This window comes from Halichoerus grypus, chromosome 6 (genome assembly GCF_964656455.1).
Source record: "Halichoerus grypus chromosome 6, mHalGry1.hap1.1, whole genome shotgun sequence".
Taxonomy (NCBI): domain Eukaryota; kingdom Metazoa; phylum Chordata; class Mammalia; order Carnivora; family Phocidae; genus Halichoerus; species Halichoerus grypus.
In genome coordinates this window covers 141,665,045-141,688,942 of record NC_135717.1, presented here as the reverse complement: position 1 = coordinate 141,688,942, position 23,898 = coordinate 141,665,045, and the positions used below count along the sequence as shown (strand labels likewise).

The following is a 23,898-nucleotide window of genomic DNA, read 5'->3' as shown; positions in this document are numbered from 1 at the left end:
TGTTATATTTTTAATTTCCATGAGCTCTTTTTTATTCTCCAAATACTCCTTTTCTGTAGGATTCTTTCTTGTTTCTTTTTTTTTTAAGCTTTTATTTATTTATTTGAGAGAGAGAGAAGGAACAGGGAGAGGGGCAGAGGGAGAGGGAGAAGCTGACTCCCTGCTGGGCAGGGAGCCTGACATGGGGCTCGATCCTGGGACCCTGGGATCACGACCTGAGCCAAAGGCAGACACTTAACCCACTGAGCCACCCAGGTGTCTCTCTTTCTTATTTCTTGATACAATAATTTCTAAGTACCACGAGGGCTGAGTTTTTGGTCTGTTCTACTTACGACTGAATTCCTGGTGACTGGCACATAGTAAATGCTCAAAAATTTGTTAATTGAATCTCTCTCGGGATATTTTTACAGGATTTTGGAGGTTTTCTTCTCTCTGCATAGTCCCTGTTTCCTCCAAAATTTTTTTTTCTAATTATTTTAGCTTCTTTCATTGTACATCTACCGATTCTTGCTCGTCTTCTCATGGAAAAGCTTGGCTCTAAAAAGCTGATAAAAAACCCTTTAAACACAGACTGAACTTGACAGTAGATTTCTTGTATGGAATCAGTCAAATGGAATTTAAAATAATCAGTTCCAGTTTTTAATACACATTTTAGTAAGATTTAACTACAGAGTGTTCTTAATCATGCAGGATATATGTAAATGTCTAGTTTTAACATGCTCTACTATTTTTCTCATCTTCCTGAATCCTTCTTAATCTTTACCATAATGGCCTACACAGAGTAAGGCTACATTAAATGCTCATTGCTTAATTTTGCCTTCCAAATATGTTCATATAAATATCCAAAGATCTATAAGAGTATTCATTGCCGTGTTGTTTGTAAACAAGCTATATGTTCATCAGTATGGGAAGTGTAAAATAAATGATGGCATAGTCAGATAATGAAAGACTATACTGATTTTTAAGAACCTAAGGGATACCTACCTGTGTTTATATGGAAAGAAATCTAAATTTTGTTTAAAACAAAGTGCAAAACATAAAGAAAAATAGGTAGTGTTCCACTTTCATAAAAAATGAATAGGCACAGAATTAATTATCCCTCTCCTATAAATAAAGCTTAGGTTGTTAGGGAATAAACATAATGTCTATTGCCTCTGGTAAATTATTCTAGGGATTAATAAAAATCCATGACAATAAAACCATCTTTATGTCTCACTTACGTAACCTCAAAATTTATTTACTTATATATTATCTACTACCTTTCGGGTACCCTTTTATGAACATGTATATTTCAGATACTTTGCATATGTTAACTTTAATTCTCAGAACTAAATATAAAGTAGATACTATTATTATTCCCCCCATTTTTTAGATGAGGATACTGACACACAAAAAAACTAATTTGCTTAAGTTTACTACCTAACATTTGAATCTATAAAATCAGTATCCAGAACTTATGCTTTAACCACTCTGTTATCTTATTTATTTATCCATTATCTGTTGGGTTTTCTGTTACTTTCAGCCCAAAGCATTTCTAGTTGATATATGATTAGAAGGGCCAAATTTGATCACTTTAAAATTATGTTTGGCCATTCCAAAGAAAATGAGCTTTTAAACCTTTCAAACTGTTATTTACTCTAATATGCACTATTACTCACAGCTTCATTGAATCACAACTACTGGTATTTCATTTTTATATCTTCATTCTTATAAAGCCCTTAAATTCTAGACTTGTCTTTCTCTTACTTGGTGCTAACAGCAGCTAAAGAACATTTGTATACTTGAAATAGAAATGGAAATACATTCTCACACAAAATAAGAAGAAGGAGAAGGAGGAGAAGAGGAAGGAAGGAAGGAAAAGAGAGAAAGAGGGAAAGAAAGAAAGAAGAAAAGAAAGAAAAAAGGAAAGAAAGAAAAAGAAGGAAAGAAAGAAAGAAAGAGATGGGGAGAAAGAAAACTATGGGAAGTAATAGATTAATGGATATGTTAATTAGCTTGATTATGGTGATCACTTCACAAAGTACACATATATTGAAACATCAAGTTATACACTTTAAATATATACAATTTTTATTTGTCAATATTACCTCATAAACCTGAAAACAAATCCCACATTTGTACTTACACGCTTTTCCTGGGTGTCTTCTTTTCTAGTAGCTAGAGATTCAGTCAGCAAACCAGCAGGATCATCTTAGCAGGGGCTCAGGCTCAACTCAAGAAATATATTCTCCCCATGTCCTCCCCTTGCCCTTTGAATTACACTAAACAGTTCCTTCTTATAGCTTATAAAGGCCACATTAATTAAATCATATTTATGTAATATGATTAGCGTATCAAAGTTATTTTATTCCTATACCAGTAAAGAAAATGAAGAAAACTAGAATATATATCCCTAAACACTCTAGCTTCAGTTCCAGCTCTCATATTTTAAAAAATTATTTTATTGGGAAGGAGATTGATTTTATTTTTAAATGTTCTAGGAACCTCTGGAGATCTTCCTGTCTATGGCCCACTTTACCCTTCTGATAAACTCCAACGGGCTCTTTCTATAGCATTATCTCCTACTAAGAGAAAACTATTTTAAAGAGAGTAGACACTATGTTTGCCCTGTTTAGGTCCCCTCAGATCCCTTGGATCTTGTCTGTGCCCATCTCCAGGTTCCGTCTTTGTTTCTACACAAAATATTGACCTTGGCTAGAACCACTTTGCCAAGTTCAGAGAACAGGCAGTTCCTAGGACATTACCAGCAAAGCCCTTAGCCAATGACTGATTTCCTTCTCAGATACGAAACCCCAATTGCTGTACCTCCAGGAAGGACAAATTCTGAAACAGAATTCATGCCTCAGAGATCAGGCTGATGCTGGAGCTCTGTTGGAAATCCCATCCTTTCTTGGATTCTTCCTCTTCTCTCTTCTGATGCATTCACTCTCTTGCCAGATTTTTCTGGGAACACTTCTTTAATAAATGACTTACACATAAATCCCCATCGTGGGATCTACTTCTAGGGATGCCAACTTCTTAACCTAAGACATGAAGGGATAGATTTTCATCAGTTGTTTATAGCATCAGATTCTCCCCCAAACTCAGCCCCACGCCCCCTGTGTGTACAGGCTGGATCTGATTGCTTTAATAGGTTTTTCTCTCCCCATCTATCTACCCCATATTACGGTGGTATTTTTGTATGTACTTGCTTCTTTTCTTGGAATTCATTTCTAAAGTTCGAGGCTCTTCTGGTTTATACTCTACAAGCTCCTAAAAACTGTATTCTTTGCTACCAACTCTTCCTGAAGAGTTCAAGTCTGATTCCCTATTATGTATTTGAGATCTTAAATAATTTTATACATACCCACTCATGCAAGTGCATATACATTAAAACGTTTGTTTGGTAAGCCAAAGTCTTAAACCTTTTCTCTTTCACCCTTACTGCTCCTAGAGTATTATTTCTGAATGTGTAGATCACTGCATCAGAATCATCTGAGTCAGAGTAATTTTTGCTGCTATTTTCATGAAAAAATATTTTTACATCATGATACTCTATACACATACACACCCACACAGTCCACACACGTATATAACTGAAATAACATTTTTAAAGAAATGATACTTATTCTTACTACATATATCTGATATTTTGTACTGCACTTCATATTTTGATTCTACTTAAAAACATAACCATTTTTCTCTCCAACTTGTATTTCTACCCATTTTGCTCATGTAATCTTAGTGCAATATATTTTTATGACTTGTCTTTTTTAATTTTAATCCCAGTAGAGTTAACATACAGTGTTATATTAGTTTCAGGTATACAGTATAGTGATTCAATAATTCTATACATCATCCAGTGCTCATCATGACAATCCCCATCACCAATTTCACCCATCCCCCCACCCACCTCTCCTTTGGTAACTAACCATCAGTTTGTTCTCTATAGTTAAGAGTCTGTTTCTTGGTTTGTCTCTCTTTTTTCCCTTTGCTCATTTGCTTCTTAAATTTCACAAATGAGCGAAATCATATAGTATTTGTCTTTCTCTGACTGACTTATTTCACTTAGCATTATACTCTTTACCTCTAACCATGCCATTGCAAATGGCAAGATTTCATTCTTTTCTATGGCTGAATAATATTCCATTGTATGTATACCACACTATCTTTATCCATTCATTTACTGATGGACAGACATCCAGATGGTCAACTGACACATGAAAAAATGCTCGACATCACTCATCATCAGGGAAATGCAAATCAAACTACAATGAGATATCACCTCACACTATCAAGATGGCTCAAATCAACAACACAAAAACAAGTCTTAGTAAGGAAGTGGAGAAAAAGGAACCCTCATGTACTGTTGGTGGGAATGCAAACTAGTGCAGCCACTGTGGGAAACAGTATGGAGGTTCCTCAAAAACTTAAAAATAGAACTACCCTACAATCCAATAATCACCCTACTGGGTATTTACCCCCAAAATGCAAAATACTAGTTCAAAGGGATACATGAACCCCTATGTTTATGACTCATCATCTTTCATTGAGCTCACTATCATAATTCTCTATAACCAAAGTACATATAAAATTTAAATTTAAAAATGAAACTTCTTCTGACTATAAGATCCTAAGTGTGTTATAAGATCCTAAATGATTCTTTCAAATGGTTGTTCCAATGTACACTCCTACCAGCATTAGTCCATATCCTTACCAACAGCTGGGATTGTCAGACTTTTCAATCTTTGCCAATCCAGTATACATAAAACGAGAGTCAATTGTAGTTTTAGTTTGCATTTCCTTGATCATAAATGAAGTTGAGCAACTTTCTACATGTTTATTGAGCATTCCAGTTTCCAATTTCCTCTTTTATGATGTTTTGGGTTATATGTTTTGGCACAAGTATTTAACGTCTTTTCTGTGCTTTGTGCTATGTGTCTTATGTAAGAAATCCATCCTATACTTGAACATCACAGAGATATTCCTTTTTTCTTTCTGCAGTTTTTTTGAGACATCATTGACAAACAGAACTGTATAGTTTAAGGTGTACAGCATAATGATTTGATTTACATATACTGTGAAATGATTACTACATTAAGTTTAGTTAACATATATCCATTTCAGCTGCATGCATGTTATACCTTTTAAAATTGTCCTATAGAGCCCGGCATAATATATCAAGTAACAGGAACTGAGGTAAATAGACTTTTGGTGGGAGGTTTTATGTTCACCTGGCTAGGAGTTGGGCTGTGTTTAATGTTTCCTGTAGCTGTAGATAACAGAAGCCTCAAATTCCTAAGTGTCTTTATTTTTGCCTCTTCTGTTGTCTTTGTGCTTCCCTAAGAATCCTTTCTTAAATAGAGTCTGAGCCTTGCAGCTCTTTCCATTATAATCTACCCTTGGTGCACTAGAGCTCTGTTGATGTGGTGGTAAGGAATAGGAGAATGTAAGCGTTCTATAGCCTATATTAAACATCCATCTTTTAGTTGGCCCATGTCTTGGGGCTGTGACCTTCACACACACTTCTATTTTCACCAAGGGTAGAACTTTGTTATGGAGAAGGTACTGGGGGTATTTCCAAATGCTAACTTTTCCCCCATCCCCTGCCTAAGACAGGAGGTGATTGTTCTTGGCTCTATAATGAAAACCTAGTGGCATTCCTGGGGTAAAACCCATGAGAGCATGGGGACCCCTCTAAGACTGAGGCTCCCAGGAGTATCTCACTCTCAGGTTGGTCCATACTCATCCTCTGCAATTTGTCAAAAGTACCATGTGAATGTTCCTGTCAGTTTATGACTCCTGCCCTTCTGCTCCAGGTCAGCTGATATTGGTTCTGTTTCTCTGGGTTCACCTGTCTTTCTAGGTTTCAGGGAGAAAATTTGCCCTGCAACTTCAATTCTCTGTTGGGTCTAAGAAAAACTGTTGGCTTTCATTTTGTTCCGTTTCTTTCTACTTGAAGAAGAGGTGGAGGTGATTTCTAAGATTTTTATATGTCAGCGTTGAAACCAGAAGTCCAACTCTTTTTCTTAGAGTCCTGTGTGCCCCCACCCCTTCCCCCATTTTATAAGGGATATCATGTATCTAGACACAATGCAGAACACAACACACAATCTTTAGTGATAAATAACCCCATCTTCACTCTCCCATCAAACCAAGAACAACCAATACTGTTACTTATGACAAAAAGAAACATTTAAGAACAATCTCATGTATTATATTTGACATCCTTGGCTTCCTTACGACACTTTCCTAGTTTGTTCAGACTTCTCTGAGTGCTGTTTCCTGCTTCTTTTACCCATTCTTCTTCCTCTCCTTGATTCTTAAATACAGTTAGTCTTTAGGGACCCTTTCTAAATCATCTCTTCATTCCACATGCCTTCCCATATGTTCATGGATTCAGTGAATATCCAACTAATTAAAAAGTTCAAAATTTTATTTCCATCTCAGTCTTTTTTTTAACTTCCAATGTATATATCTACTTGCCTCTCAATATTTATATTTAAGTTTCTTAAAAGCATCTCAGTAAATATTTTGATTGATAGAATGATCAAAGAGTCTCGTGAGCTTTCCATCGCTGCAATATCATTAATCAGTGAGCTCAGTAGTTAGTGCTTGAAGAGCATTGTCAGTCGGGTTAAAGCCCAAAGGTGAAAATATTTGAGTTTTTTTTTCTCCACATGTGATTATAAACCCTTGAAAATAGTCTCCATAATTTGTTCATCATGGAAGGGGTCATAAAATATCTTTCCAATTATATTCTCCAAGTAGTGAATAGTGGTGTTCTTTCAGAAAAAAAAATCTGACAAGTACGTTATAAATTTCCTCACCTTGATTTCATAATCTGTAAAATAATGCGTGTTAAAGAATGAGTGCAGTGGATGTCTTTCCATAACACCTGTTATTAAGCGAAGACAGGGCACCGAAAGTCCTTCTGGCTACAGGCACATAAACACACGTCAGGCATCAGGATGCTCCCGTTTGCCACTCATTACTTGAATTGATTGAACACCAACTTAGACTTATTCATTCAGGCTTTTGCTTTCAGGTGAATGGCTTTTAACATTTTCCTACCAACTTCTAAAGGAGCAGAACACCTCTTCAGTACTTTCCTGGAATACAAAATCAGAAGACACGTTAAAGAAATAACAGTTCTCTGCAGTAGCACCTAAGGTTTTTTTTTTCACCAGATCGATGTCTCCTGGGCTTTTGATTTGATGCACAGTCCACTGAATTAATCTGAATACTTTAAAAAGAAGGGAGCATCTAAAGATAAATAAGAAAACTACATTTAAAAGTCTTTTCCACTCTGGGTAGCAATTGTGGACTCAATTTAATATTCCAAATGACGTACTGTTCAGTAAAATTTATGCCAAGGATTTAAACCTTCATGTCACTTAGATTTCCCCAAGAACATTTTTTTCCCCAGTTAACACTGCAAAATGTATGATGAAGTAACTGATACCTGAAATGAGTTTCACCTATTATTTGTTCCCTGACTCATCGTGGCAGGACTGTTTCTCACCCTACCAAAATCTAAGCTGCCCAAGCCCGGTCCTGTGTTGTCTGCTTCTTGTATCTCTCTGCACAATCTCTAGCAAGTTCCCTGTGCACTGATGATCCAATAAAGACATGACAACAGGTTATAGTTTAAGTCTGTGTATTCTAAACGCAAACAAATAAAGGATGGATTCCGACTGAACTAGCACATTCTTCTAAGGAAGGAACGTTTGGGAGATATATGTGTTAAGAGGCACTCAAGGGTGCCTCCTTCCAAAAGGGCAAAAGAAAAACCCCGAAGCCAGTTGCATATCAGAAATGGCATCCATTAGTCTCTTTGCCAAAGCAGCATGAAGTAAAGAGGCCTTTGAAAGGAGTTGCCCTTGAGAATGGAGTCATGGTTTAATGTGTTCGATTTGGAGCACCTTGCTTTCAGAAGCTAGCACCTGCAGCGGACTGACAGTCACTGCTTCTGGGAACAGATTGGGTAATGATACTGACGACATTTATGGTCCAACATTTCAAGAATGAATTTACAATGGAAATGGTTCTTAGTGCAGTGAATACATCATTGCAGTGAAAGATTGACTCCCAGTTTATCAGCTATAAACTATGCAGCCCAGCTTAAGTCTTCTAGAAGGCAAGCATTACGGACATTACTCACAGTTATTTGGGGTTCATAATTCACTGGGAGAATATTTGAAGTATGAAGGTATATGCCACTATAGTAAAAACAAGAGCAAAAACCCAGAAAGGGATTTGCAGGCAAAGAGGAACAATGGAGAACCGTGTTTCAGGTGCCTCCGTGTCTTTTTCCTCCTCTGGTCAGATTTTCCATGGAAGCCACACAACTTTTTCTTTGACAATCCCCTATATTCGTTTCAGCAAGATTCTACCAAAATATTTTATTTATTCAGCTTCTCTTCTTTATCATTAGCTTATAGGCCAGTCTAATCATTTTTATTAGAAAGAATTTTTTTCTCTAAATCTATTAGAGAAATTCACACAAAGTGTGTATCTTTATGTTATTTTGTGATTTTTATTATGCTTTACAAGTCACTCTTTTCTAGCCTTCAATAAGGACTAATATTTACCTCAGACTTCTGGAATATTCTCCAAATGACTCTAAGTATCTGCTCTTTCAGTGGGAGATGGCTTTGTGTACTAAAAAACAAAAACAAAAACAAAAACTATAGATACACGGGTAATAAATCCACATTTAAATATTGATGAGATTCTTGAATTTAAGAATAGACGTATCTTATAATTGCAAAATAATAAAAATTAAAATTATGCAAAGAGGATTAATGTAAGCTATTTACTGCAGTAAGCTAATACTTGCATTGGAAAGCTAGTTAGTGAGAAGCAGAGATACTGAAGTCACAATTATTAGTACTTATTCTTAGCTCTGAAATAGACTTGGGATAAATTCTTTAATTGAAATCAATATTTTTCTGTGTCTTTAAATTTACATGATCTTTCTCAAAGATGTCCTGAGTAGAAATATTATGTAGGGAGGAACAATTTGTTGAGGGTGGTCCAAGTAATCACTAGGGGAGTAAGGAGATACGCTCCAACTGGCTTTCACAAAGGCTTTTGTCAGAATTCTGTATAATGGGTTTTTACTAAGTCTGGTAAGTATACCAGGGCCCACCCTCAAATACATTTTCCTTCCCTCCCAACCTACCCTTCCTTCTTATGGTTAAAGCTTATGGAATTAGATGTACCCATGTCCAAACAGTACGTGAAACATTAGGGCTACTTTCAAAATCAATTAACTATGTAAAAGAGAAATTAAGTTTTGGGTAATGTTGATATAAGAAGAGTATGTAAGTTGCTATCCACTGTTTTGTTTTCTTTATTCAAGTGTCTATTTAAAAAACTTAGAAAAACTGGGGCTCCTGGGTGGCTCAGTCATTAGGCGTCTGCCTTCAGCTCAGGCCATGATCCCAGGGTCCTGGAGTCGAGTCCCTCATCGGGCTCCCTGCTCAGTGGGAAGCCTGCTTCTCCCTCTCCCGCTCCCCCTGCTTGTGTTCCCTCTCTGCCTGTGTCTCTCTCTGTCAAATAAATAAATAAAATCTTAAAAAACAAAAACTTAGAAAAAACTAAAAAGAATAAAATAATGAGACAATTATATCCAGAGTTCCCTCATCCAGATGCACTATCATTCATTGTACATTAATATCTAGGAATATATAGTACAAGTACTACATGAAAGAATTTGCCACATACTATAAAATGTCATTACTTTTGCCTGAACATTTACTGGGAGCTAATATATAAAGTAATTTTTAAAATACCACCATAAAAACAGAAGTCTTCCATATAACTTACTAGCAAGTGATATGGGTCAGCAATTAAAGCTAGAATGGACATACCAGAGACACTCAACACTTGGCCAATGTTCCCAAGTGCCTTAGCAAATATAACACATGAAACTTAATAGCCACGATTTTAAGAATTAACCTCCGGACAGGATTAGACTAACAATTAGAATCCTATGTATTTAAGTTTCAGTGAGCTGTAAGTCTTGCCACCCGACTTTTGTTATACAATGATTTTAAAAGAGATATTTTGCCTACCACACTCAAGTTAGAATGAAAAATTATCTTCTCATGAATGCTGAAATAACCATACATACCCAGACAAAGTGAAGAGCACTTTGATTGTAATATGCTTGCAACTCACTTATGCCAATTGCTAGTATATGATTTCAAAGTGTAACTCAGATATTTTTCTCTAAGGATTATTAGAAAGTAGTTTTTATAGCCTTTTTGTATTGTATTCTCACATATATTTATTAGTATTTCAGAGTTTAATTTATATTGTGAGAACATTTTAAAATTATATCTTCAGTTATTAATTCAGAGAACGATGACCAAAGTTCAGAAGGGAGATGAAATGGAGAAGATATAGTAAGATTTTATTAAAACTTATAAATGAGGGGCACCTGGGTGGCTCAGTCGTTAAGTGTCTGCCTTCTGCTCAGGTCATGATCCCAGGGTCCTGGGATCGAGCCCCACATCGGTCTCCCTGCTCTGCGGGAAGCCTGCTTCTCCCTCTCCCACTCCCCCTGCTTGTGTTCCCTCTCTCGCTATGTCTCTCTCTGTCAAATAAATAAATAAAATCTTAAAAAAAACAACAAACTTATAAATGAATCAAAATAAAAGGAATAATGATTTGAGGTAACTAATTTAAGTAACTTTATTTAGTACCAGAGCATTATATAACCTCCTCTATGAACATTAATACTTGTTTGAAAATCCTACAGTTTATCAAACTGAGTTTAAAGCAATTCATTTTGGAATTTTGATTGAATATTTATTGTTAGGCAGAAACAACAACAACAACAAAACAAAAAATTAGTGTGTTTGTGTTTTCTCTAGTTCCACCTACACCTATCTTCCAGCTATGAAAGATATTATACAAGGTATATAATCTATTGCTATTGCTGAAACATCTTAAGTTAAACCAGACTCTCTTGGGCCATCAACTCTTCAGGTCCCTAAGTTAAGAATAATTTAGTATTTAGGAGTATATGTCTCAGAATTCCCTCCCCCGCGTTTTGTATGAATTCTGCCGACCACTAATAGGTAAAAATAATTTTTCCATGGATAGTGTGGGTTCTCTGTATTGGGAATTGATTTCAGAGCTTGATATATGTTATGTGTATAACTGATCCTAAAAACAGCTTGCAGAGCCGAGTATTAAGAATTCTGTGTTATGACTGAGGAAAATAAAGCAGAGAGAGGGAAAGTAGCTTGATCAACCTTTACGCTGGGAACTTGTGACTTGTCCAAGGTCACCTTTCTTTTGCTGCTCATTCCCTTAACTATACCCATCGCTTTCTACCTTCTCTATGTTGGATCAGAAAACCAAAGAAGCCCCATGTATTATTAAGAAACTCTTGAGCTGTTGAATCACATCTTAAATTCAGTTAGTTGCACTAACATGACTTTTGTGGCCATCAAGGACCCTAGGGACTTTATACCGGTACAGAAATTTAACCTTGTTGGCCTGGCCAGAAATCTAATTTGAGCAGTTTTACTCTGATGCTCTATTTTTGATTGGTTAAGCCATTCATCCTGTTTGACATTGTTGTGTGGTGTTGCTATGCTTACTTTAGCCAGCTGTCACATTCCAGCCCAGAGGTGGGTGAAATGATTCTTGTTTATATGTAATTCTGGAAGGACTTTTAGATGCTTTGAGCTGGCAATGTGTCAATGTAAAAGCCAAAAAGACTTTCAAAATTCTTCATGGAACTTTATAAAAAATTTCTTTCTGCCATTCAAATGTTGGCAGCCTGATGCAATTATTTCTAGCTCTGTTATTAATCCTGTGATTGTAAAGAGATGTCTTTGTAGTGGATACTCATTTCTTCATGTTGAATTGATTCTAAATTTGTATGAGACTATTCATATCATATATCCTGTCTTTCTGAAAGAGATTATAACATTTAAGACAGGATGGATGTTCTGATCTACAATTAGATATGAAAACAAGTTTGAATTCCTCCAATAGAGGTTCTACTCATATATACAAATTGATACAAGAATATAGAAATTGATTTAATGAACTTCATTTTATACTTTTTATGTGCCTGAAGCAAGACTAGATAACAGGGGTTCTGGATTCAGGGGACTCATAACCTAGTTGGAAAAAAAAAACCCACATGCTTTTAATATTCTTTAGCCAACAACTTAGGTTCCTTCCAAAATGTATTAACAACTGGAGTCAGTGGAGTTTTGGTTTAGTTGCCCAGAAAATCATCTCAGTTCTCTTTATCACTTTCCTGTGTAGATACTTCATCTTTCTAGTTACTATTATCCTTATCCACAGAATGTAAAGCCAATCAAGTGATTCAAAAAGTAACTTTAAAAATCAGTAATTTCTTCAAAAAAAATTATGGAAAGAGCCCAAATGTCCATTGATGAATAGATGATGAATGGTTAAATGGATGATGAATGGATAAAGAGGATGTGGTGTGTGTATATATATACATATACATATATATATGTATATATATACAGTGGAATATTACTCAGCCATAAAAAATGAAATCTTGCCATTCGCAACAACGTGGATAGATCTAGAGAGTATTATGCTAAGTGAAGTAAGTAGTCAGAGAAAGACAAACACCATATGATTTCACTCATATGTGGAATTTAAGAAACAAATGATCATAGGGAAAAAAAAAGAGAGAGACAAACCAAGAAACAGACTCTTAACTATAGAGAACAAACTGATGGTGACCAGAGGGGAGGTGGGTGGGGGGATGGGTGAAATTGGTGATGGGGATTAAGGATGCTGAGCATTGGGTGTTGTATGGAATGTTGAATCACTAAATTATACACCTGAAATTAATATTACATTGTCTGTTTTTTTAAAATATTACACTGCATGCTAACTAATGGAATTTAAATAAAAACTTTAAAAAAGTGTATGAGAATAGCCACACACTTAACTCACTGGAACTGCAATGTGTATGGTGCATCCTTCAACTAACATCCTTTTTCATTAAGATACAAGTGCAAGTAAACTTATGTGTATAAACATATGTGATGAACCCTAGGCTTATCTCATTAAATCTACACTGTGCATAAAGAGAAAAAAAAAAAAGAAAGGCCAATCCTATAGTAGCTAATCTCTTTATCATCATGCACACAAAACACTCAGATAACCAGTTATTCAAACTTTTATTTCTCAATAAGTCAGGTGAGCAGTTAGACATAAAATGAATTTGATTAAAAAGTATTATCTTCGGGGCGCCTGGGTGGCTCAGTTGGTTAAGCGTCTGCCTTCGACTCAGGTCACGATCCCAGGGTCCTGGAATCGAGCCCTGCATTGGGCTCCCTGCTCAGCGGGGAGCCTGCTTCTCCCTCTCCTCCCTGCTCGGCCTCACTCACTATCTCTGTCTCTCTCTCAAATAAACAAATAAAATCTTTAAAAAATTTTTTAAAAGTATTATCTTCAATGATAAATTAATGTTCTTATTTTCAAGTTACATTTTCCTTAGTTTGGAGATAATTTTTCAAAAACCAGAGGTATATGTATTTTATGTTACCACCATTACTTAATTAATGTAGTATGATTTTATCAAAATTGGGATTTTAGAATACATTATTATATGCAATATAGTTGTTTAGGAGGATAAAATTTACTTTTAGTGAACTGAATATGGTATTACAATGCTTCGCTTTTATATCACATTTGAACTGTGCACAGAAGGAAAGTGTTAACATTTAATTGTCTGTGAAATATTTTCAAGGAGTTAGCTTTGATGTGCAAAAATAATAGTTACTTAGAGGACTGTAATGCTGTAAGCTTGAGACACACAACCCAAAGAAAATTTTTTGAATAAAAAGAAAAGAAACCACCACAAATAGTACTTAAGATACATCTCTGATAATATGAAGCTTTCACTTTCTTCATAATTTACTAGGTCTCACTTATTTTATGTTCACCTGCCTGCTATTTAATCATATAATCATTCATCTTTTAGCGATTCATCAGCCCTGGCAACCAGATTAACCATTCCGCAGCAAAAAAAAAAAAAAAAAAATCAGAAATAGCAATTGGTACAGGCTCAAGCTGAGTTAACTCAATGCTATTCATCTGGATGAAGAGTAAAAAAGGCAGTCAATCAGTTAAAAGTTTTAAATGTTTGATGGCGACGTATCATGTAACATTAACATCTGGATGACTGGATTTTACTCTTTATATCCAGATGTCTGGCATCATACAGACAAACCTCAGCAGTTCAATCAGTCAACAACTTTCATTGAGAACCCTGCTTGTGCTGGGGCTAAAGGACAATGTCACTTCACGCAGGGGCCATTTATAAAATCCTCCTAATTAGTCCTCCTGGCTCTACCCTCTCCCCATTCCAAACTACCAGAATACTAAAACACCATTTTCAAGATCTCTAGTTACTTGCTCAAAACACTTGCCTTGCCTCAAGTTTTCACTGAACTCTAGTTGCTGCATCGGGCTGTAATTGGACGGTTTACAAGAACCCCACTTATGAATTGATCATATTACTTTCCTCTCTGCGTGTAAGCCCTTCCTCAGCTAGAGCCTGGAGTCGGTAATACTCATTTCATTGACCTGCTTTTATGCTTAGTTACATATTATGCACATCAGATGCTGAAAATAGTTCCAGGGACATAGTAGTCGCTCCATGAGTGGAGGTAATTATTTTTGTCTACTAGTGATCAACATTAATAATACATGTAAAACCCAGTTTCTAGTATAAAAGAAATGTTTAATAAATGTCCTTTCTTAACTTTCACTTGGCGTCAACATCTCTTTGGCCTTAAAATCCCATTGATTGTAAGATGTTCAGTTTAAAACAACTTTTTGAGTAAAAAAAGAATCTTATTTCATTAAATGTTGGCAAAGAATATAAAACTAAAACTGATTTCATAAATTACAGTATGGAAAATTATACTTATTGAGGAAATACACTATCATTTCCATTGCTGTTACTGCAATTATTTTTACAATTCCCTCTCATGTGTGTTAACTCTTGTGGGGGAAAATGAAGGATCAAAAATGATTTTAAAATTTTTGGCATGCTTACCTATGCAAAGGATACCACAAAATGAAATAGGATACCTAGGAGGAGATGCATTTAATTTGGCCCATGTTGGGATTGCCATCAAGAGACAAAGTTTCAGGGGCCACTGAAAATATTAACAGCCTTTTGAAGAAAAACCTGCAGATTAATATTTGGATGATGTTTTAATGTGATTCTTTCAGTTGCAAGTCCACTCAAGCTAGCTCATTTATGGGATTCATGAAGAGTAATAAGGGAATCACTTGGGCCCACGGGCAGTAAAGCAGGAGGACTTTCTGGATGGTTCCAAAGATCCCTACATCAGATATTTATGAGCCTGCATCCTAAGTCGCAACCATTGAGGTTTCCTTTATTAATTATCATTCCCTGAGTATTTGTTATGTATTAGGCACTAAGCTAAGCATTTTTATGCCTTAGATCATGCAATCCTCCCAAGTTCTGTGATTTATATTCTATTACAATCCACAGTTATAAATAAGAAAACAAGTTTTTGAAAATTTAAGTAACTTACATACGTTCCCTCAATTAGAGGTAATAAGTAAATTAGTGGTAAATTAGTAAATCAACTTCAGCTCTTGTCCAGGGCCCCAGATTTACTATAAACAGTGGTCACGTAGTGGGTGATGTGTTCTATTCTGTCTCTGAATCCACTCTATCCCACTACTGATGGGTTTCTTTTGTTTACTTAGTTCATATTCTTCAATTATTTCAGCCTGTGCATGGCCTATCATAATCTCTCCAGCCCCATCAACATCATGATCTTTCAGTTTAGTTCCCATTATTAAATAGTGATCTATTTCTCTGAATCTGAACTCCTGATTTTTTTTTAAATATTTATTTCAATGCATATATTGGAGTCAAGCTATGCATTTCATAAATGTTGATCAATCTATGGGATTGGTTGCTCTCAGGTCAGATATCCATCCCTACCGGATTAACAGTTACTAAAAAGGCCAATCCATGCCAATCAGATGCTGCATGTGGGGAAGCTTCCCTTAGAAAAAGTATGGATGAGGCAATGGTAGAAACATCTCTACCATAGGCGCTAAGTAGGAGGTGAAGCTATGGAAGTAGAAAAGTCCACAGTAGACCAAAAGAAAAGAGGCTACACAACAGAACCTTAAGAAATAAATGTATACAGATTGGCCAGAATTAGAGAGGTCAGTATAAGAAATCAACAAAAAAGAGAAAAGTAAGAGAACCGGTAGAAAAATAGAAAATACTATTAAAGAAATCTATGAAGAAGGGAGTTTGAAACGTAAGAGTGTATTCCACAACAACAAATGCTTCAGCAGTATCAATTCATTCATATTTATAACACAAAATATGCTACCACAGTCCAGGGGACACAGGGTTGAGCAAGAAGAACAGATCCTTGTTCACATGGCAGAAAAAACAAATGTCAATAATCACTCAAATTCATACATGATTGCAATTATGAGACATGCTACAGAGGAGAGGTATACGGTATTTTTTAAGGGTTTTATTTATTTGAGATATATATATAGAGAGAGATAGAGAGAGAGAGCACGAGCAGGGGTGAGGGCAGAAGGAAAGGGAGAAGCAGACTCCCCACTGAGCAAGGAGCCCAACGCAGGGCTTGATCCCAAGACCCCGGGATCATGACCTGAGTGGAAGGCAGATGCTTAACTGACTGAGCCACCCAGGCACCCTTTGGGTATATAGTATTTTGAGATCATAGAATCAGAGGACATGACACTGTGAAAGAGTTCAAGGAAAACTTCAAATTTATGCCTGAGCTGACATCTAAAAGGAGATCAGAAATCAACTGGGTGAAGTGAAGGAAGGAAGAGCAAGGCAGAGGGAATGTGTAAAGCTCCTTTGGCAAGAGGCAATGCAGTGGCTGTTAAAGGTGGCTGGAGTGGAGAGAGCAGGGACTTGACTTTACCTCTACAAAGAGGTAATGCTAGAGATGTAGCTAGGAAACAAACACACTGAACTGGAGGGTCCTGTTAAGTTTGGTCTGTTGTTAACCTATGTGCAATAAGCTGGAGGGGAAATGGGGTGATTGACATGATCGGATGAACGTTCTGAGATGATCGCTCTGGCTGGAATAGGCAGAAAAGATCAAGAAGTGTTATTATACAAGATCCTTTCAGTTAACAGAGTTCCCTGAGATTGAAGGGAAAAGATAACTTGTTGGCTCAGAAACTGTAAAGCATGGCCAAGAGCAGATATTCAGGTATATTGGGATCCAGATACTTAATGATGTTTTCAGGAATATAACTCTTGGCATCACAGGTACAACTTGGCTCTCTACTATGTTGGCTTTGTTTTTAGGCAGAATTTCCACTCTTGGGGATGAAATGACAGCTGGCAACCTAGAGTAAAAAAAAAAAAAAAAGAGAGAAAATTATATATTATCACCCTAGCAGAAAGAGAACGTTTCCCCCCTATCAATCCAGCAAATATCCCAGGAATGACACTTAATGAACAACTTGGTCATAGGTCCATCCATGAAACAATCATTATGGCCAAAGAAGAGGACATACTCATAGTCAGGCCTGAATGACTTGCTCACTTCTAGAGTCAGATAGTAGAGTCAATCCCACCTGAACCACAAGGTCTGAGAAAAGGAAAGGGACAGTCCCCAACGAAAACCTTGGATGTTGTCTCCAGGAGTGGGAGACACAGAGAAAATATGGGGTGAAGGGACAGGTTAAGAGGATCTTATGATACTCCTGGATAGAGATAACCACAGTTTTGATTGAGGGTAGAGGTTTTATAGATACTTAGAAGAATAAATTCATAGGATTTTGTAATGAATTAGACAAGAGGTTAAGGGAGATTGACATATCAGGAGTCAATCCTAAGCTTCATGTTTCTATCACTGGTGAGACCATTCACTGAGAGACACAAAACTGAAAGGGAGCCAAGTTAAGAGGTCAGGAGAGAGGTGAAACATCATGAGTTGAATTTAGAACATATTTAGTTGGAGGTGCCATTGAGACATTAAAGAGATGCTAAGAATATACAGGTGTAAATATCAGGAGTGACATCTGGGCTGTAAGTATAATCTTGCCCAGAATAGGAACAGTCGACTGATTTGAAGGTTGTCTTGACCATGGATAAGAATAGAAGCAGAGCCAGGTTACAGTGAATGGGTAAAATGGGTGTAGTAATCATAGGAATACCATCTTAAGGAAGAATTTGTGGGGTATAATACAGCCACTAACTCGCATCTTTCAAATGAGAATAACAAAACAAAAACAAAAAACAGGGACAATCAAGACACCCTTGATTTGTAATAACAGCTCCCTTCCAAATAGCACTTCCCAGTTTCCATAACCTCACTAACCAGAGTTTTCCTGTGTAACCCAGTAGGCTTGTGTTTCTCAGGCATGAGGAGAGAGGAGTCTCTTTTTGACTCTTTATTTCCTGAAAGCCTCCTCCCCAACAGGTTTGCAGATAGTAAAAGGAAATTGTCCTAGTTTCTCCTAGAAATTTGCCTGTCGGTTGCATTTTCCCACCAGCTGAGATGGAGTGGTCCGATATAAGCTCGGTGATGGCCCAATGGTTCCCTCTAGGCGATTTAGAGATGGCCAACTCCTGTCGTTGCTTGAATATTTTGCCCGGGTCACTCCTCATTCCTCCCCATCCACTTCCTCGGAGAAGAGACTTTCTGGGTCTAGACTACGGGAGAGCCAATTCTCAAAGGCCCCTTGTCAAAAAAGTATATGTGATATGTTGTGCCAAGCTGGCTGCTGAGGAGACACCAGCCTTCGATGTTAGTACATTGGAAAGGAGAATGATTGAGCAAGTTGGCGTGGACTGTATTATCTTCAATGACTCATCGATCACCACCTAGATTCACTCCAGACCACCAGAAGATGAACTAAACCCTTGGAGGCACTACAATCTCCACTGAGAATATCAAATACATTAACAAGTTATAGAAGTAACTGGAGTTTGGTAAGAAAGTTAATTTTTATTCACTTGAATAAAATTACACAATATTCTCTGCCTGCTTTTATGAAATGGAACAGAGTATGGTAATATGACTTAGAATTGAACTTTAAAAAAACAAACCAATCTTTGGATGGTTCCCTTTATTCTAATTCTCTGGAGAACAGCAACAAATCTCCAACCTCTCCACAGAAGTATAAAAAAGAGTGTATACTTAGCACAGTGTCCAGTGAGGGTGAATAACTCAAATTTTTACTGAAACTGTGCATACATATCTATCATGCCTTCTTAAATTCTCCTCACCTCAACTCGTCGCACTCCCAGACCAAGGGCGAAGACTCACCTGTGTGCTAAAACTCAGCATCCCTGTCAGGGCATGACGCTGGCAGGGATATATGGTTATGTTATTCTGTGAACTCAGCCCTTCTTCTCTCCCTCCCTTTATGGAATAGCTTCCATTCTTTTAAGCCAGGTAACTGGACAAGCACAAGAAAAATCATATCGGAAGAAAGGGAAAACCTTCCTGGGAACAGTATAATTGCCAAGTTCTAGCAAAGAGTCCAGTTGATCACTGTATATAATGCAACACTTAGCAATTTTAAGCGAAAGTACAAATTAGAGGATGAAACAATTATCTTTTCTGCGTTACTTTAGATGCTTCAAGAATATTTCCTTTTTATCTTGTGTCTCAATGGTAAACTTGTGAGAATTATCTCAATGACCACCTAAACCTATTTTCTACTTAACTGTTCTATGTTTTATCTCAATTCTTGCTAAAGGAGATTTAAAGTGATGAACAATAAAAAATGCATGTCCATCATACACACACACACACACACACACAATATGATTAATAAAATCAAAAAGGCTGTGAAAAGAAGGAAGGCAATTGCAATCTGTTTCACTTCACTATATATAGTTTGTGTAAGTTTTCTTATTCCAGCACTTTAGCAATACAAAAAAAAATCAGCTCAGTACTTTTAAATATTTTATTGACAATATTAACATATTAATGTATCAAGATATTTTCAGGCAAGTAAAGTAAATATTCTCTAACTCATGGTTTCTAATGTCCTGTAGGTATTAAAATGATGTAAGTTTGTACTTTCTTTTCATTGAAACATGTAGTCTTGTCCTGAATAACTTCTCCTTCCCTTCCACACACATATAATTTGACATTATTGGGCACAGTACTAAGAGAAGGGAAAAATTGTATTTAGCAGGCTCCCTTCAAAGCTGATTAAAATAGAAACGTTCTCTTCATTTGTGACATCAACAGGACCTAAAATGTGTCCGTGAGATGGTAAGCATTCAAATGTATCCACAAAGCCAACTATTTTGTTATTTTCAGCCCCATGTTAAAAATTTCGTGTCAGTGACCGCTAATTCTGTTAAGGGTGTTCTTTTTAAAAAACATGAACCAAAATATTTCTTCATCTAAACAATTTTATTTATGGTGGAATTTCCAAAATTTCTTATATCTTGAAATTATCCACAAAGTACTATTTTGTGCTTACATTAAAAAGATGCATTCCTTATAAGAAAAGATCAAAACATATACCATTAGGCAGTATTGTTATGTGTTTACTGAACAGAATATCACCAAAGCGTTAATAGAAAAACAAAAGTTAAATATATTTAAGTTTCCTGTAACTGATTTCCAGCTGTTCTAATGTTTTAAAGAAAAAAATAAAGATCTAACATCAGACATAATATTTTGATAAGCAATATTTATAAAAAAATATAAGTTAAGCATTGCAACAAGCTACCTTCAATGAATTGCCCCCTAGCACAAAGAATATTATTGGAACTATATATCTAAAGTGAATAAGAAGGTAAAGAAGAAGGAGGAGGAAGAGCAGGAGGAGGAGAAGGAGAAAAGAAAGTATAATTGCAAAGGTGACTTTTTAGTTAAATACACTTTCGTATAAAGTGGCAAGATAATATTTACAAATTTACAACTGAAAAGAAATCTTTATATACAAGTTGTCTTGCTTTTGAACTTTTGGGGCTTCCTTCCTCCTGTGTAATAGGCCCTCCTCGTAGAACTCATCTAGACTAGATTTTCAGTTCATAGCACATGATAGATGAGCCTGGAATTAGAGGCCCCTGGAGTTGCAGGCTGTGAATCCGTGCTGGCAACTGGGGAGAGAGAGGCCGGGTCCTGGAGAGGCAATCCAGGTTGCTCTGCGTTGGTGATTCGATCCACTATGCTGGATAAACAATCCAAGCTGGATAAGGAGCTTTTATCTGTGACATATACTAAGAACACAAGGAGAAAACCATTAAAAAAAAAAAAAAAATCCCAAATAGAGAGACTTGTTTATGTGGCCCCTTAAACCACAGGTCAGCAACTTTGACACCCAGGGGTCAGGTGGTCAGAGAAAGCCTGATGCAGAAATTTGCAACAAACATCTAGCAATTCATGGAGGTGAACGTAGGGAGTGGAGAAGCCCCCCTAGTAAAATTTTGAGCAACAGTGCATATGTGTGTCCCTGTTAGGGGTATTTTGAACAAAAGATGTGTGTATATTTTGCTGCACCAAAACCTCCCCATAAGAATCCTCCCTTCTATTCCCTTCCCCAATACAACCTGGAAAAGCAGACTCTGCTTTGACAGGCTGAACTGTGAAGTTGAACTGATTTTTAAACTCCTCTGAAGTCATCAGTTCTTACCATTTGGTACATCTGGGCAGTAGATGCTGTCAAAGCTGCTGCTCTTTCTGGACCAGACAGGACTGTTACATTCCGGCTATAATACAAGACACAAAGGAGGTTTGTTTTCAGGTCTTGGTAAAAGATGCTCCGACCTATGGTGCGGCTGTGCTTGACCAATGGCTCCGTATACTGACCACTCTCAATCACCTTCATCGCCCCGATTTAGGAAGGGTTGGCCCTCACCGAATTGTAAGGGCACTGAGGTCAATCTCTGTGCTTGAAGAAGAGGAGAGCAGCGGCACAGGGAAGAGGGCGGGGGTGGAATTCAGCAGCAATGTGCGTTGGGTTAACCATGCAAAATGGATTGGAGCAGAAGGAAGCCACACTAATTCAGGGAGAGAATACTTTCCCAGGGCAAAAACACATTAAAACCTGGCAGCGATGGAACAAACACCCTCTGAAAAGAATGCATCAACATCTCTTCCCAGCCAGGCCTCAGCAGAGCAAGGACAGGGGCCATGTGGAGAAAACATGTTATTGATCATTTGCAGCCACCTGCCTCATAGGACGGCCCTCGCCTACAATGTTCACCTGGAACCTGGGAAGAAGTCAAACTAAAATCCTGTTCAACAGCTGTTTCCTGGCATCTTTCTACACGTGGCACCTCTCTTCTAGCCCCCCCCCCCCCGACTATCCACCAATAACCATTGAATATTTGGTTGCCACACCCGGTTTAAATGAGATGTAAGAAGTTTGGGAAAAGATCAGGGGGACCAGCGCTCTCCCTTACCATGCCGTCGGAGCAGGTGGAGGTGGGGCTGGTGGGCTCAGAGCAGCTCTGTCCGGGCAGCCTATAGTAGTTCTCCACTTGCTCCCTCAGCAGCTCCTGCAGGCTCTCGATGTAGCGGATGGCATTCCTGAGGATCTCCACCTTGGGCAGCCTCTGGTTGGGGTTGGTCGTGGTGCACCTCTTGAGCGTCTCGAAAGCCTGGTTGACCTTCTTCAGGCGTCTCCTCTCGCGCATGGTGGCCGCCTTCCGCCGATCCATGGTGGTAGACTTCCTCTTGCATGCTTTGCAAGCCCACATGAGACAGTGGCCAGCCTGGTGGTGGCCTGTAGGTGCTCGCACGTGCTCGTCCTCGTCTGAGCCTTGCAGCTCTGGTTTGTGCGCCCCGAAGGCAGCCCCTCTGGGCTCAAACTCATCCCTGAACTCGCCCTCGGGGGACGGGATGCAGGAGCCCTCATAGAAGTACTCAGAAGGCGAGAACTGGCAGCCGTCCATCATTTCCATTCTTTGCGGTGAAGCAAGTGGGGCACCTGGACAGCAGCGAGAGATACAGGGGAGAGACTGGAGCCTGGCGCCGCTGCGGGCAAGCGAATCCCGGGCGGAGCTCCCTGGTCGGTTTCTCCGGTAATTAACAAGGGCAAAAGCCTGGCGGCCTGGGTCGGGTGTGCTAGGGTTGGGGCTCTTTATATATTCTTGGGGGAGGGAGGCCGGCCCCAGTGGCCAGGCACTATTAGCATATCCCACCACAACCCCCGCAGGGGCTGTCTGGGCAAACCTCCGCCTTCCCTCTAGAGAAAATTTGCTGTTTACAGCCCCTTTGGACGCTAATGGTTTTACTGCATTTCTGCTGGGGCAGGGGGATCATTCCCCAACCCGTTCACTTGCACTCTCTAGAGTACCTAAACGAAGGGATCACTTAAAGAGTGGTAGAGACAAAGGAACAAAGTCCATCCAACTTTTTGGAATTGCTCATGCATAACAAATATTAATAAATAAAACTCCCTACTATAAGCTAACACCAAAAGCCGACCTGCCTTCCCAATCTTGGGCACGAGGAATTACCTTGTTTTTTGGTGTTTGTTTCTCGTCTACATGAACTTCAATTATCTCAGGAATTTTTTCAGTCAGTGGATTGAATAATGGTTGCTAAAAACTTTGAAGTGACACTTTGAATCATTTAGTGAATCTAGATATTTAAAAATCTATTTTGTTCTGGTCAGATTGTCACTTTATAGGCTCTGTATTATTGGAGGGTGGGCAGGGAGGTTCCTTTTTTCCAAGACAGGGCTCACTCTGAGTTCTCTTTACATGTCTGCTCATCTAACAGGAGGTGGGCTCAAGGGCCAGATGACCACGAACAGTCCTCCCTTCCTTTCCCCTTCTGCACATGTTTACCAAGCGCCTCCTCCTTTGTACCAGGCCTTTGCTAGACCCCCAGCCAGCCACAGATCCATACTGACTGCACCTCT

The 23,898-nt window shown here is 37.9% G+C and overlaps 1 protein-coding gene across 1 annotated transcript; it reads right to left on the bottom strand.

Annotated features, from left to right (window-relative positions):
- Window positions 1–21,056: 21,056 nt before the first annotated feature.
- Window positions 21,057–22,933, bottom strand: MYF5 (myogenic factor 5). The gene is made up of 3 exons (XM_036099028.2): window positions 22,433–22,933; window positions 21,661–21,736; window positions 21,057–21,247 (listed from the first exon to the last, which is right to left on the bottom strand). Exons 1-3 carry the CDS (start codon window positions 22,931–22,933, stop codon window positions 21,057–21,059), a joined length of 768 nt encoding a protein of 255 aa, XP_035954921.1.
- Window positions 22,934–23,898: the final 965 nt, after the last annotated feature.

Excerpts from the sequence above, each read along its gene's own strand:
- MYF5 (XM_036099028.2), bottom strand. The coding sequence starts at position 22,933 with ATGGAAATGATGGACGGCTGCCAGTTCTCGCCTTCTGAGTACTTCTAT. Across the intron at positions 21,737-22,432 it reads CCACCTGCTCCGACGGCATG|CCGGAATGTAACAGTCCTGT; the intron begins GTAAGGGAGAGC and ends CTTGTATTATAG. Across the intron at positions 21,248-21,660 it reads CTGCCCAGATGTACCAAATG|TATATGTCACAGATAAAAGC; the intron begins GTAAGAACTGAT and ends TTGTGTTCTTAG.